At 41.4% G+C, this 14,597-nt stretch overlaps 2 protein-coding genes across 3 annotated transcripts in view; one reads left to right on the plus strand and one right to left on the minus strand.

The window, feature by feature from the left end:
- Window positions 1-3,942: 3,942 nt before the first annotated feature.
- Window positions 3,943-11,345, minus strand: gmpr (guanosine monophosphate reductase). The gene is made up of 9 exons (XM_086062700.1): window positions 10,975-11,345; window positions 8,519-8,638; window positions 7,430-7,513; window positions 6,896-7,069; window positions 6,600-6,681; window positions 6,139-6,245; window positions 5,910-5,952; window positions 5,642-5,801; window positions 3,943-4,720 (listed from the first exon to the last, which is right to left on the minus strand). The coding sequence occupies exons 1-9, from the start codon at window positions 11,059-11,061 to the stop codon at window positions 4,540-4,542; spliced, it is 1,038 nt and encodes a 345-aa protein (XP_085918826.1). The 5' UTR covers window positions 11,062-11,345; the 3' UTR covers window positions 3,943-4,539.
- The window catches only part of LOC147157335 (dysbindin-like), a 41,100-nt gene continuing 34,214 nt past the window's right edge, over window positions 7,712-14,597 (plus strand). For both annotated transcript variants that reach the window (XM_086062702.1, XM_086062706.1), the window contains exons 1-2: window positions 7,712-7,843; window positions 7,975-8,064. The gene's annotated coding sequence lies outside the window, so the exon portion shown is untranslated. The remainder of the gene's footprint in view (window positions 7,844-7,974; window positions 8,065-14,597) is intronic.

Here is a 14,597-nt window from a genome sequence, read left to right on the forward strand (position 1 = left end):
GGAATGATCTCGGTCCTAGATCAGTCTAGGTCCGAGCTTCTAAGCGGTAGCTGGGGGGGAACGTAGGGGCTTTCTGGTGTGCCTCCGGGAGAGACCTCGGCTACAGTACAGAGTCGGTGGCACCAGGTACGAGGTGTGGTGTCCAGGATTTGATAGAATGCCATGTTTGTCCATGTCCCTCCGTTTCATTCTGGGGAGACCTCTAGGAACTACTTGGGGGGAAACCTTGGGAGTGGGGAAAACTAGCGGCAATCAAGTAATGACCTAGAGGGGTTCTGGGGGGGACCTCAGGGCAACCGAGTGGGCTTCATATTAACCTTGGAAATACGTTAGGAGACCCGTTAGGAGACAAGCGGCCCAAACTATGGGGTAGACTGAAAGCGACTTGTGGCCAACCGATGAACAAATTGGGGCCAATCTGGGAAGCGGGTACCGGGAGCCAAGTGAGTGGCCAGTCAGGGGCTTGCTCAACTGAGAAGGATACGTGCGGTCAACCTAGCAACCACTTGGGGTTGCCAATCAGAGGCCAAACTCGGGGGCAACTCGGTAGCCCCTTGAAGAGCCGACCTTGAGGTGGACCAGGAGCAAAGCTAGGGGGGACGGCATCGGAACTACTACGGGGCCATTAAGGCTTTGACGTAACCAGGATGTCGTTTCAAAAGTGACTGAGGGGGGGGGGGGGGTCCTCGGGAGAGCATCTGGGCAACCCTCGCTACGCCGCCGCCGCCGCCTTGCCGGCCTGCCGCCTAATTTCTTTCATTTGAATTCCCGAAGGCAGCCGACTGTTTCCGAGCAAGCGAGAGGGATGTTGGGGTTTTCACGCACCCCCAAACAAGTATAAATGTTTCGTCATGTGCAATATGAGACCACCTAACGTCCCCCCTTCCCCCCCCGCCGCGTGTGTCCCAAGTCGACGTAGCTTCGTGCTAGCCGTTAGCTTGCTTTTGTTCTGCCCCTCCCCCAACGGCCTTCTTGTGTGCATGTGCGCGAATGGACAAACCTTACTCAAGGTTCATAAAGACAAACCTCATTGCCGCAGTGGGGACCACATTTTTATATATATATATAAATAAATGTATGTATATGTTTAAAAATAACAAAAAAGTCATAAAAACAAGAGATGATGCACATGTGAGTGGAGGCTTTTAAAGACTTGACGTTTCAGCACTTTGGAATCCGAGCTCGTGTGGCGGTCGCCATCTTTGACCGCTGACTTCTTGTGTGGCGAAGAAAATGACGGAATGTAAACTTTGTTTTTATTTTTGCCCAATCGTGTAAACCACCTCAATCTTTTGACCACTTTCTTTTCTCCAACCAATGACAAAAAGGACAATTTAAACCCCCAATTTTTGTTGTTCTTTGTTTGTATTTGCACATTAACGTAGCACACGACAATCTTGGACTGATAATAACAAAAAGTGACTCTTGTCGCGAAAGAAAGGATTTGAAAGTATTTATTTTTTTTCTTGTAATTTATTTCCCTATTATTTTGCCCCCCCCCCCCATTTTTTTTTTTTTTTTTTACACTTGCACGTGCCATCTTGGACTGCTATCTTCTCTCAAACAAATGACAAAAGTCACCGACTGTTGATTGGCGTGGGAAAGAGAAAAGGAAAAGCAAAGCAATTTCAACATAAAACTAAAAATAAATGTCCGCTTTTTTTTGTCTAGCGTACTAACGACCATCTTGGGCTGCTTGCTACCTTCTCTGCCACAAATGACAACATTTGATCGATTGGGGTGTCGCAGGATGGGGGGGGAGAGGAAAAAAAGAAAAACAGGCAGAGAAATCCACCCCCAAATTATTTTGCACATTGCCTAGCGTAGCAACCGCCGTTTTCTCTCACATGAATGACTCAAGTGGGCGACTGTGGAAGAGACAACAACAAAAAAAGCAACAACAAAAAAGCAAACAAAATACCTTCAAAAAAAGTTATTTTTTTCCTTTTGCTTCATTTTGCACATTGTTTAGCATTGCAACCGCCATCTTGGCTGCAGATTGGAGGGTGAGGGAAGAGATACAGAAAAGGCTGAAAAGTCCAACAACAAAAAACGACGAAAAACAGAAAATAGACCCCCCCCCCCCCTCAACTTTAATTTTGCACATTGTCTCGCGTATCTTGGAGCGCGACCTTCTCTCACACTAATGACAAAAGTTGGTTGATGTTGATTGGAAGGGAAGGAAAAAAAAAGGCAGAACGTAGATTCAAATAATATTGATGAATTATTTTCTGTTTACTTCCGCATTGGCTAGTGCAGCGTCCGCCATCTTGGACTGCTAACTTCCCAATGACAAAATTTGAGCGCCGTTTGTTTTTTGTTGCACATAATCCGACGGCGTGTGGTTTGAGGTCCAAGGGTCCGAGGGTCCGAGGGGCCGTGCAGGCGGCCGTCCTCCACGTCGTCATCGCCGGCGCCGTCCTAACATTTTTTGTGGCTTCTTTTGTGCGTTTGTCACATCGTCAGCTAGGAAAGGACCACAATGTCCACATTTTGATGTTTTTTTCCCCGACAAGCATCCTCAACGCGGAGGATCACTTTTTTTCTCTCACTTATTTTTCTTGCACTACTTGATGATTAAAAAAAGAAAAGAAAAGATTTTGAGCGTTTTTTGTGGGGGACAATTGAAAAGAAAAACTACACAAAAGGAAAATACAGTTTGTGGGCACTTTTTTTTGTGTATAAATATTAAATCAGGATTGTTTTTTTATTTTGGTTTTGTTTGTCCATAGCGCTGGATAACCAACTCAGGCAAAAAGGAAAAAAACAAAACATGTATAGACCCACTTTAAATGTTTGACTCAGTTTTGAAGGTGGGCTATTTGGTTTGTATACAACGTGTACATTTAGGAGAAACCATTTAACATGATTAACAATGTTGACGATGATGATGATGATGATGATGATGATGATGATGATGTCCAGGATTGTCCCCCGCTTCACCGTCTTTGCACACCGAGGAACTGAACTTGACGGTGGCTCGCAAAGGACAATGAGGCCTGCAGGGGGCGCACTGGTTCCCACTTTGTACTCGATTGTATTCCCCATCATCTCTTCACCCTCCTCTTCCTCCTCTTCCTCCCCTTCCTCTTCCTCTTCTTCTTGTTCCTGTTCGCTAGCCATGCCGAAAGCTGGCGTCTGTACGTATTTGACGTCTGTGTTCAAATCTGCACCTCTTAAGAAAAAAAAAATGAAATCTTGACATATCAGGAATAAACGGGCACTTTGTGTTTTTTGGGGGTGTGTTTTGACCCACCTGTCTGTCACACGCACAACACGCATTCATATTTTACGTGGATGGAAAATGAATGATGGAAAGCCTGTAATAGCAGATCCAAAAAACTGAGATGCTTCGCGTGAATGGGCAAGCGGTCGGGGGGCTGTTGTCTGTTTTGAGGCACAAACCTCTATTTTATGACCCCGTGTCACCCCCCCACCCCCTCCCTCAAATCTAGGTGTCTTTTTCCACCCAAAAGTTACCAAAATCATAAAACTGTTCCCTTCAAAAACTGACTTAAAAAATCTGCAACTTTAATTGGAAATATACCGTTTTTAAAAATTATTATTAAAAATTCAAAATAATCTTTAAAAATTAAATATATATGATCATTTTCTAAAAAGCCAATTCTCTAATACCCAACCTTTTTTCATGAGATTTAAAAATGTACAACTTTTTAATTGAAAATGTTCTGTTTTTTAAAAATATCAAACATTTTCTCAAAATCTATTTTCATTAGAAATTGCCCCAAAAAATCTAAAAATATCTATTTTTCGTTGCAAAGAAATCCTTTTTTTCCCTCAAAAATATCAAAGTTTTTTCTTGGAAATTTATCACACAAAATAAAAGTCAAATATGCCTTTTTTAATGAAAAAGTAAATTTTTGTCTTTGAAAATGAATACCCCCCCCCCCCCAATGAAAAATTATTCCTGCATCTACACAATGATGAGCAGACGTCTTTTATTGCATTGAACCAGAAAGTGACATGTTGGGGTTTTTGCATTTTCTTGTCTCAAGTCGAGCAACAAAAAATGAGCCTTTGGTGTTTTAGTCGTCTTTCTGTGTCAAATTCAGCGGTGACTGGACTTACGAGAAACGACTTACTGCAGCTTATGGGCTCTTTGCACAAATCCACCACTCCTCCATTTCCTGTCTTTCATGATTGGACAAACCGATGAATCCAGGTGTGCCTGACCTCAGTAACCACGACGACAATGGCCAGACACACCTGGATTAATCAATTTGTCCAATCATGAAAGACAGGAAATAAAGGAATGGTATTGAGTTCAGGAAGTGGTGGATTCGTGCAAAGAGCCCGTAGAGCTGTTGTGACCGTCGTCGTTGTTTATTTCATTTCAGCGGCGAAAGATGATTTGAGATGTAAATGTTTTGAGTTGCAAACATGCTCGCGGAACATATTCATCTTGTAAGTCAAGGCACCGCTCTCATTACATTTCATAGCTTCTGTCCAATATCGGTCGAGGCGGTTGACAGCAGAGAATCCTGAGATGTCCTGAAGCATCCGGCCCACAGGGGGGCGCTAGGCGAACATTTGGCTGGATTGCTGCGTGACGCGGATGAAGGTGGTCCGGCGGCTCAACTCCTTCAGTTTGGCGGCGCCCACGTACGTGCAGGTGGAGCGCACGCCTCCCAGGACGTCGCGGATGGTGGCCTCCACATCGCCCCGGTACGGAACCTCCACTGTGCGGCCCTCCGACGCCCTGCATGGCGCAAACGATGATTGAAAAAGAGTCAACAACAGGTGGGATTTTTTGCAATTACAGTGCATGGTCAAATCCATATTGCGTAAGATTTTATAGGTCGAACTTGAAAAATAATTATAATTACATATATATATATATATATTTTTAATTCTCTGAAAAACCTGATGTGCTTAAAAAATTAATTTTTGATATCCGGTAAAAAAAAGGGGCACAAAAAGCTGAATCAATTAACATTTTCTGCTGACCAGCATTATTAATTTAATATTTGAATACATAATATAATATACAGTACAGGTATATTTGATTATTATTAGTTTAATAAACAAGGTTAGTAGTTAGTCTAAGTTCAAACATTCATTAAACATTTCCTGTTTTTATGGCGCAAATGAAAGTACATTGTGAAAATATTCCCCTTTATAATTATTGTCTTATTGCAGAGTAATGTGAAATTTATTTGAGAAAATCCAAGCCTCAAATCTGAACAGCCAAATTTCAGAAATGTCCCCAACAAATCCTTCGGACCATACCGTAGTCCTCTCAGTGCGCCCTCCAGTGGACAGAATCAGCATTAATTGTAGTGAAAAGCTGCAGCTTGTGTTCTGTTCTGTCCAGAACCGGCCCACCAGAGGGTTCAATGTTGCTCGCAGGCCATATGTTTGACACCCTGACTTAGACCAACATGAAAAACAAAAGAAGTAAAAAGTGTTGTATGGTCCAAGTCCAAGCACCCGTCAAATATATTGACTTCTTGACTTGTTGGCCCAGTGTTGCACTGATGAATCACAAAAAAAAAGAAAAAAGTACTGACTGCCCCCTACTGGTTAAAATTGGAACTACACTTTGATGTGGCCCAGCATTCAACTGACAGCGAATCTTTTTCTCCATAATGTTCATGGCCCACCGGAATCGAAGTATTACCTGTACTCGGCCACGCCCCCCACGTATTTCTTCATGGCCGTGTCGGAGCTCATCCCGTAGAAGAGTTTGAACTTTTTGCCGTTCTTCTCGATCAAGTCGCCTGAGCACTGGTCGTGTCCCGCCAGCATGCCGCCCATCATCACAAAGTCGGCGCCAGCACCTTCCAGGCCAAAGTTCAAATGATATCAGGGGAAACAATTCAAGTCATCATTTTCAAGAACGAGGTCATTTGTTTGTCCCCCCCCCCCCCCCCCCCGCTCTCTCTCACCAAAGGCTTTGGCGACATCTCCCGGGCAATTGCAGCCGCCATCCTGAGAAAAACAAACAAAAGCGTGGAAATCAGTCAAGCCGCTGCACAGGTTTTGATCAGGGCGCCCTCTATTGGCCACTACGGTGCATTGCCCAGCAACAGGACCTGCCCACGCCACTTGTCCAATTGCATTGTTTTTAATGTTGTGATAGCGACACGGAAGTGACGAAGTTGTGAGCATGCGTACAGAGATGATGTGTCCTTTGAGGCCGTGGGCCGAGTCGGCACACTCGATGACGGCGCTCAGTTGAGGGTAACCGACGCCCGTCTTGATCCTCGTCGTGCACACGGACCCTAAAATGTATCAATAATTTCCAATTGTTATTATCAATAATAATTCAATTGTTTGCAAAAAGCTACTCTCTGTATGAGATGTACCTAATATTATGACCAGTGAGTGCAACCAGCGCACAAGGGGCAGTGCCCCCCACCACCAGATGGTGCTGTTGTAATATATTTATATATTACATACATACATACATATATATATATTAATATATAATAATATTTATATACAATACAGAACAGTGATTTCATGGCAAAAAATGAAAACGAGACATCTTTGACTTATTTTCGCTGTTAAACTTGCGCCCGCTCAACTGTGCCTAGCAACAAGTGACATGTGATTGTGGCTTTTGCCGTGCCCACCTGGTCCGATGCCCACTTTGATGATGTCGGCCCCGGAGAGGATGAGCTCCTCCACCATCTCCCCCGTCACCACGTTACCGGCCTGCGCAAACATGCGAAAGGAAAAGTCGCCAGAAAAACGACATGAAAATCTACTCAAGTATTTATACTTTTTCAAAAAAAATTCAGTATTTTGAAGAGTGGACTTAAGTTCCTTAAAAAGTCTGCAATTTTAGTGTCTACTACAAAAGGGACCCCCCACCCCCCAGTGGACATTATGAAAATCCCAGTGTGTGTGTGCTTTTGTGTGTGTGTACCATGATGGTGTGCGTGGGGAACTTTCCTCGCACCGTCTTGACAAAGTCGACAAAGTGCTCCGAGTATCCGTTGGCGACGTCCAGACAGATGTACTTGAGGGCGGGCACGGCCTGGGCGATGGCACACAGCTTGTCCAGGTCACCGCTTCCGCTGCCCGAGCTAGCGGCTACATGCTAATGTCGCCAACATCGCCACAAAATGACAAAAAAAAAACCAAACCCGACTTCAATTAGCATATGCCTTTTTTAAAGTTTTAACAAGAAAAAAAAGTTGTAATCTTGCAAGAATTACTTTTATTTTTTATTTTATTTTTACTTTTACTTACTTTACTATTACTTTTTTTTAGTCTAATTGTTAAAATAAAATACAAATCTCATCTTACAAAAACAAAGTAATGAACTATATATTTTTAGACAAAGAGATATATTTTCCTCTTTGTCGGGATAAAAAGTCAAAGGTCAAGTCTTTATTATTATTTATTTTATTTTATTATTATTTTTTTTTTGTGATTTAGAAGTCCAAAAAAGCTTTACCTCCAGGCACTGTGGGTGATTAGCAGCAAAGTTCTTCCATTCGTCCACCGTGTAGTGCTTGTGAATGGCCGTGAACAGCGTGTGCTGAAACAGAAAGAAACAAAAATAAGTATTTTACATTATTATTACCTTTACAATAGTTCGAGTTTGCTTAACTCGTTTTTATGTCTAGTCATTCGTGTAATCAAAGGTTATTTGTGCATTTCAAATATTTGTCAATTTTTACGGTTCTTTAATTTCATTGGCTGATTGGTCTGTAATGTCCAATTAGGTAGTGGGGGGCGTGGTTGTACCCGGAAGTTGGAATTGGTCACTTGCGATGAGTGACAGAAACAAAATTTGAACAAGTTTGATGAAAATATTCGCCAAAAGAGTTTTCTGGTTCGTTTTGGATCCTTTGTAAGACGATGCAGAGTGAGTACTTCATGTATTTCTTTTGTTTTTGTTCTCCGACGGAATGTTTTGTGTAGAAAAGCAAAATGCTAATCTCGATTAGCGATCGAGCATGCTAACGCTAATGTTTGCCTTTTGATTGCTTCTTGTAGCAAATCCAACAATCTGATTGAAATCCATCAAGCTCACGGACGTGGTCGCACCCAATTGTCGCCATCATCTCTCCATCGAAATGAAAATTCGTGAGTAGCATTCCAACACCAGTTGCAACTTGTGTGGTTGAGCAAAGTTTGTTTTGTTTTGCTTCTAGAAAAACGCCCTGTTTTAGAAACGGGGACATCTAAGAAAAAGTCGTCATTTGTAATTATGCACAATAATAAAATGATCATGAATTAATTAGGAGGAGTTCATATTGTAAAATGTATTTATTGTGAGGCAAACAATAATAATATGTTATCTACTTGTAAAATTAAACTACATTGTTAGTTAGACTAAGTATTACTGTATATAGTGTACAATAACTTGGCTTAGGTTATTTAGACCTAACGTTTAGCGAAAATTGCCCTGACGAGAAATCAAAATTCGCTACCTATGCTGAAAGTACCCAAGACTCTTGAACAAATCATCTGGAACAAAAATATTGGTTTCTTAGTCCTAATTTGTGTATGTTTTTAAAAATATAATTAGTGTGTGTACTTTGCTGAGGACTTGGGCCATCTCGAAGGTTCCGGTGGTGTCCATGTTGGCGGCGATGATGGGAATTCCCGAGTACGTCTGCTTTGAGTTGCGGAATGTGAAAGTCCTCTGCAGGTCCACCTAGGACAAGTAGCATTAGCACACGTGACTTTGTCATCCAATCACAAATCAGGACTGGGCCTTGACACATTGACCGATTTGGCACATTACATACGGTCAGAATTGATTCAACTCTTAAAGTGTTCATTTTATTTGGAACTATTTTTGTAATTATTTAAACATGCTCATCATAGCTTGGGAAACATAACCTTTAAAGTCATGAAGACAACTATTGTCATTGCGTTGCGAATGAACCAATCACATTTAACTCTCTGCCACCGATGAAACCCAAATAAAATGTTGAAGTGCATGACTGAAACCTGACATTTCAACTGGGGTGTGTAGACTTTTGTATCCACTGTATGTGACTTGTTTTCACACCTCTGATGTTCTATTTGCCGGAGTTTGCTGCCGCATTGGCAAGCGCACGTGTTGTGTTGCTGCCCGCTACGTCGGGAATGCACACGCTCCTATTTTTAAACGCCTTTTCACACGAGTCCCGCCGGACTCGTGTTGCTGCTGCGGACGTCCCGTGCTTGCCGGTGCCACAAATGCAACCGTCACGCTGTCGTATTCTGTCGACACGCAAAGATTCACAATAGCAACATTTGGAAACTTGAGATTTGGGTTCCCCTGAGTCTGGAACAAAAGAAAGTTGTGCATTAGGCAAGAATAGTCCTACAGTCATAATGTTGTGAGAATTGTTTTGTTTTTAAGGAAAACAATGCATATTTTAAGGGAGTAAAATATTTTTGAGTGATGTTATGTTATGAGGAGCATTTTTAAATTAAAAAAAAATGATTAAGTCTAAGGGGGAAAAAAATCTTTGAGAGGAAAAAAAGTCGTGTTGCAAGAGGAGTTATATTTAAAACAAAACAAAACGGCGCTATAACTTTAAGGGCGGAAGCCAGAATTTTGAAAAAAAAATGCTTGCATTTTTTGTGGAGAAACAAATTGTTTTTTTTTCATAAACAGTCATATTTTTGTCTAAATAAAAAATATCGATTTTACAAGAATAAAGCCTTGTTTTAATTATTTATTTATTTGTCATTTTTTATATATATTTTTTTTTACAAAATAAAAAGTAATGTTTTTTTAGAGCTGTTTTCTCTCTCCAGGAAATCGGTTGATTATTTTGTTTTACAAAAAGGTCTTAATCATTCAAAAATGAATTTGTATGTTGTCTTACAAAAACTTGTTAGAACATGCATTTTCTTTTAAATAAAAACTTGCAATATTAACAGAATAAAGTAGCCTTTTTCAAAGAAAACATATTTTAACTTCAAGCTAGTCGTTGTTTTCATGAAAAAGTAACTTTTTTTCCCCTGAAAGTAGTTTTTCCCCAAAAATTGAAATCTTTTGATAATTAAATTGTATTAGTGTTGATATAAAACATAATTTTTCATCTTTTCATTTTTATTTAGGTGATAGTAAAGTCCCATTTTTTATTCACACATTGTATTTTTGATAGAAGCTATAAGTTACAAAAAAAAGTATTTATTTGTAGTTTACGCCCCCAGACAAGTCATATGTAATTTGATCCACTTGGAAACCTCCATGCTTGTGTTGCACAATACTGTAGTAGCTGCGCCTTTGAATGCGTGCCGAGGGCCTGGTCCGGTGAGTGACGTGGGAGTCGGCGAATGAGCATGTAGCGTTGGCTGTTGTTGGTTCTGAATAGTGGCTAACTGTTAATCAGTCTGGGTCAGACTTGTTACGTTTTCATTCATTTTGTTTGTTTTTATTCAATCAGCGGCTCTTTCTGTCCTTGACCATCTGACGGAGGGACTAAAATTGCTTCGAACTCGCGTGGTAGGCTAGCTAACGATATAGACGCGCAGTTGTGTTGGCCAGATCTGCTTTGGTGTTTGTACTTTCTTTTTCTTTTTTCTTTTTTTACGTGTGAAATGATTTGGACATTCTCTGCCCTTTTCCGCACTCTTCCCTCGCGGTTCTGGAAAAATGGCTGTCACAAAATACCGCAAGGCAGCGAAAAATCACCCATATAAAATGTCATCTATGGGATTGAAAACATTTTTGATCGAACATTTCTGAGGCTCCGTGCCTTGTGGGTGGGGTCACTATTTGGCCAGCAGGACCTTGTTGCGACTAATAAAAAAAGCTTCCATAAATAAGAATGCAATCAGTGACAAGTGGCGCTTTTGAGCGCTGAAGTGGTTTTTGCCTTTGGAGAAGGTCACGCTGCTCTGAGGGCGGCCGGCCGGCCATTAGCTCTTATTACGCAACAACAACACTGATAGCCGAAGATGTATACAACATTATGGGACGTGCACAATCTAAAGGAAAGCGACTTTTGGGGCGTGTCAGCTTCCTGAACGCAACAGCGACGACGTTACCTCAGAGCGACTCTTCAGGCTGCTCCTTTTGGGCCGGAACAGGACATCCTTGAAGTCCAGCTTGAGGTCTGCGTCCACGCGAGGCATCCTGGATGATGATGATGATGATGATGATGATGATGATGATGATGTAATTCCTTTGAGGAAGGCAACTACTGCAGCTGTGACGGTGGTGGCCCCGTATCCGAAGTCCAAACCACCAAATCCGAGCCTCCGGGCTGCCAGTGTATTTATAGCAAAGGGGGGCCCAGTCCTGCCCCGGCCCCCATGCCTTTATTTGGGCCTTCACGCCCTACTCCTCCTCCTCCTCCTCCTCTTCCACCCTCTTTCATCTCCTCTTCCTCCAGTGACACACACGCACACGCACACACACTTGCTGCAGTGGTGTGTGCTGCAGTGCTAAAGAGCACACCCGGTGTCCACTCGGAGCATTGCGAGCAAACCGCAAGAGGGACAACTTGGGAAGTGGTTGCATCAATGAGTTGAATTTGCACCAAATCCGGCACGGGTGTTCGCATGGAAATCGGAAAAGACGCTATGCTGTGAAATGCACGGGTGGTCGGCCATTTTGATTTGAAGATGTCACTTGGATGAGTTAGCATTGAAATGAGTGTGAAAATATTGGCGTCCGGCACCAGCGCTTTCGATTGCCACAAAATCCATCTTGGATGTTCATCATGCCAGGACGCATGCAACCTGGAATGGAACCTCCTGCTGTGAAACGAGCAGGTGGTCTACCACATAATCTTACGAGCGCTTGGCCCATTTCCAGGCGTCTGTACCGGATGTAAATCTTACCTGATGGTCAGCCAAGCTCAAATGAGATTTTACAAAAAGATGGATGACAAATAAACTGTAAAGAATTAGAGTTATCCCTTTGCGTTGTGGGCGGAGCTTGGCAGCAAAGTTTGTTAATTCGCACCAAATTTGGCATGGCTGTTCATTGTGATAGGACGTTGAAAACTCATTCGAACCTTCGCCGTCAAATGCGCGAGTGTACCATTGTGGTTTTAATTTGGATTTTGGCCATTACCAGTGGTCGTGCTGGAGGCAAATCCTCCTCGGGAATTCACGTAATTGTCTTAGACAAATAAACACCTCACTTTAATAAATCCATGCTTTTATTCAGAAGAACTTTCAGGGCTAATACAGGTGTAACTGCAAAAGCCACCAGCAGGTGGCAGAATACTTCCAGTAAACTGTAGCCAAAATGAAAGTGTTGTCATGGCAACGTGACGCTTTCCAATGCACACTCTATAGTAAAAGCTCAAATCTTCATAGCAGCAAGTTTGGTTTTAAGCCGTTGAAAAATGTAATATGCATTTGAATGACATCCTATTTTGTTTCATTCCCCCCAAAAAATTAGCCTCAAAATACCTTTTTGTCCAATATACTGTATTTATCAACAGTCCAAGAGTCTCCCGGCGGATCTATAGGCTCGTGTGTCTGTTTTGTCTTATTACCTTCCCATGAATTGCCTCACAGGTTGGACAAGTAGAATTAAAAACGTCAACATATTCCAAACTCAATTAAATGCTGTCATTTCTCGCAGGCATGTCAATTGTTCGAGTGTCTTTTAATGACCCCTCTTACTGTACACTTTAATTCCAAGCGATACGTGATAAGAAAGCGCTGAGTGAGACATTTGTTACTCGTCCGTCCGTCCAAGCAAAGTGGCTGATCTTCAGTGCACGTGGGCTTCGTTCCGCTGAACATTTGCAGATACAAGAAATGGAAACATGAAAAGTCGGATGTGAGGAGGACGCGTCACCCTCTCCTATTTGCACTCTTGGCCTTACTTGGAAGCAAAAGCAGATACAAAATTCTCTTTGCTTTTCTCAGCTGATGATGAAGATGAAGAGGAAGCAACATGCTTCGCTTCTTCGGGTTTAAATATCAATTCAAAAATCAAAAAAATGATTCGACGTGCGCTTGTGGGTCAAGGTAATCATTTTGGCTCAAGTGGATGAGTCTAACGTGGAAATGTCAGACAGCTTAATAATTAGCGGGGCGCTTTTTCTTGGGCTTGCGATCACGTACACGCACACACACACACACACACACACACACAGTTATATTTTTATGCAATGTGCACATTTGAGTCAAATGGTTATTGTTATTTAATTAGATTAAGACTTAACTGTGTTTTTTTTAATCAAATTTGCATTTCAATGAATGAATTAAAAAGACAAAAAAAAGAAAATTTTATGTCATATTAAAATATTTGTTTTAAAAAGATAAGGAAATATTGCATCCCTTCTTTACGTAAGTGACATTTTATTTATTTTTACTTATTTGTCTTTTTCTTACAGATTTCTCTGTTAAGTGTTCTTCGCTGTGTGTATAAATATATATATATAAACATTCCAAAATGTGTATATAATATTTGTGTATATTTATCTGTATTCTTAGATTAAAGGTAAACCTATTAAGTGTTTATATAAGAAACAGTCAATTTAAATGAAATGAAATATTCTTCAAAAAAAGTCGAATAAATACATCAAATCATTCATTTGAAATGGATGCATAAAAATGTAACATTATTGACTCACTTTTGACAAACGATGGCGCAGTCGTGTATTAGTGCCACCTGCAGAAGTGCATCAATCAAGTGTGTTCTAAAATCAGCTTATCAGCGTTGCGAACGTCACCTTATCAGCGTACTGTACACGATCACGCCAGATGAAGCGCGCGACGCGTCACTGCTCGCTGGACTTTAGCATTAAATGCCAATGACGTCTATTATAGCAGCACATTCACTTTTGAAGAATGTATATTATTAAAATATGTCAAGTCCCAGCAGTCATGAAAAAAACAATAACAGGAATTTCACATCCTCTTTCCTTGTCAATATTTGATTTGGATTTTTTAACTCTGCCAAGCTTTTTGGGGGAAATATCCCGGCATGATTAACAGATAACCAGTTCAAACCAGAAACGCTCGCAAATGTGTCAGGCATTACACAAAAAAAGAAGCAATCTTGTTGATAGAAGAGTTAACTTTTAACCTTTTTTTTTTATGGCCCTTTTGGCAGCTTAAATACACAAAATCTTGTGCTGTAAATCCAACGTAAACTACAGTATAAAGAGGAAGGAGTACGTTTCACCATCACCACAGAACAAGAAATGGAACTTGTCGCGCTATAGAAAAGCGTCGTTGGGGGGAAAAAATATGCTATTTGGATCATGGAAAGAGTCCTAAATATTTGTTCCTTTTAAATTGTTTGTTGAGCTCAATTGATTTGCGCCCGTGTATCCAAATAATTTGTTGTTTTTACGTTTAAATATATCCATCCATTTTCTGTACCGCTTGTCCTCACAAGGGTCGCGGGGGTTGCTGGAGCCTATCCCAGCTGGCTTCGGGCAGTAGGCGGGGTACACCCTGTACTGGTTGCCAGCCAATCGCAGGGCTGTTTAAATATAATGGTGGCTTAATACCAATAAATCAAAGCTCTGGGAAAAGTAAAATATTTGTAGGAACTTTTAAAAGCTTGCATATGAGATCTCTCTCCAAAGTAAATAGTTGCATCGGCCCCAGGACCGACCCCTGGGGACCTCCACGTTACTTAGATCAGATTTGATATTAAACGAGACTGTCGGCTCAGTCATCGTCATATCTTTCCC

Source organism: Leptonotus elevatus, chromosome 19 (genome assembly GCF_054856555.1).
Source record: "Leptonotus elevatus isolate MCC_2025b chromosome 19, RoL_Lele_1.0, whole genome shotgun sequence".
Taxonomy (NCBI): Eukaryota; Metazoa; Chordata; class Actinopteri; order Syngnathiformes; family Syngnathidae; genus Leptonotus; species Leptonotus elevatus.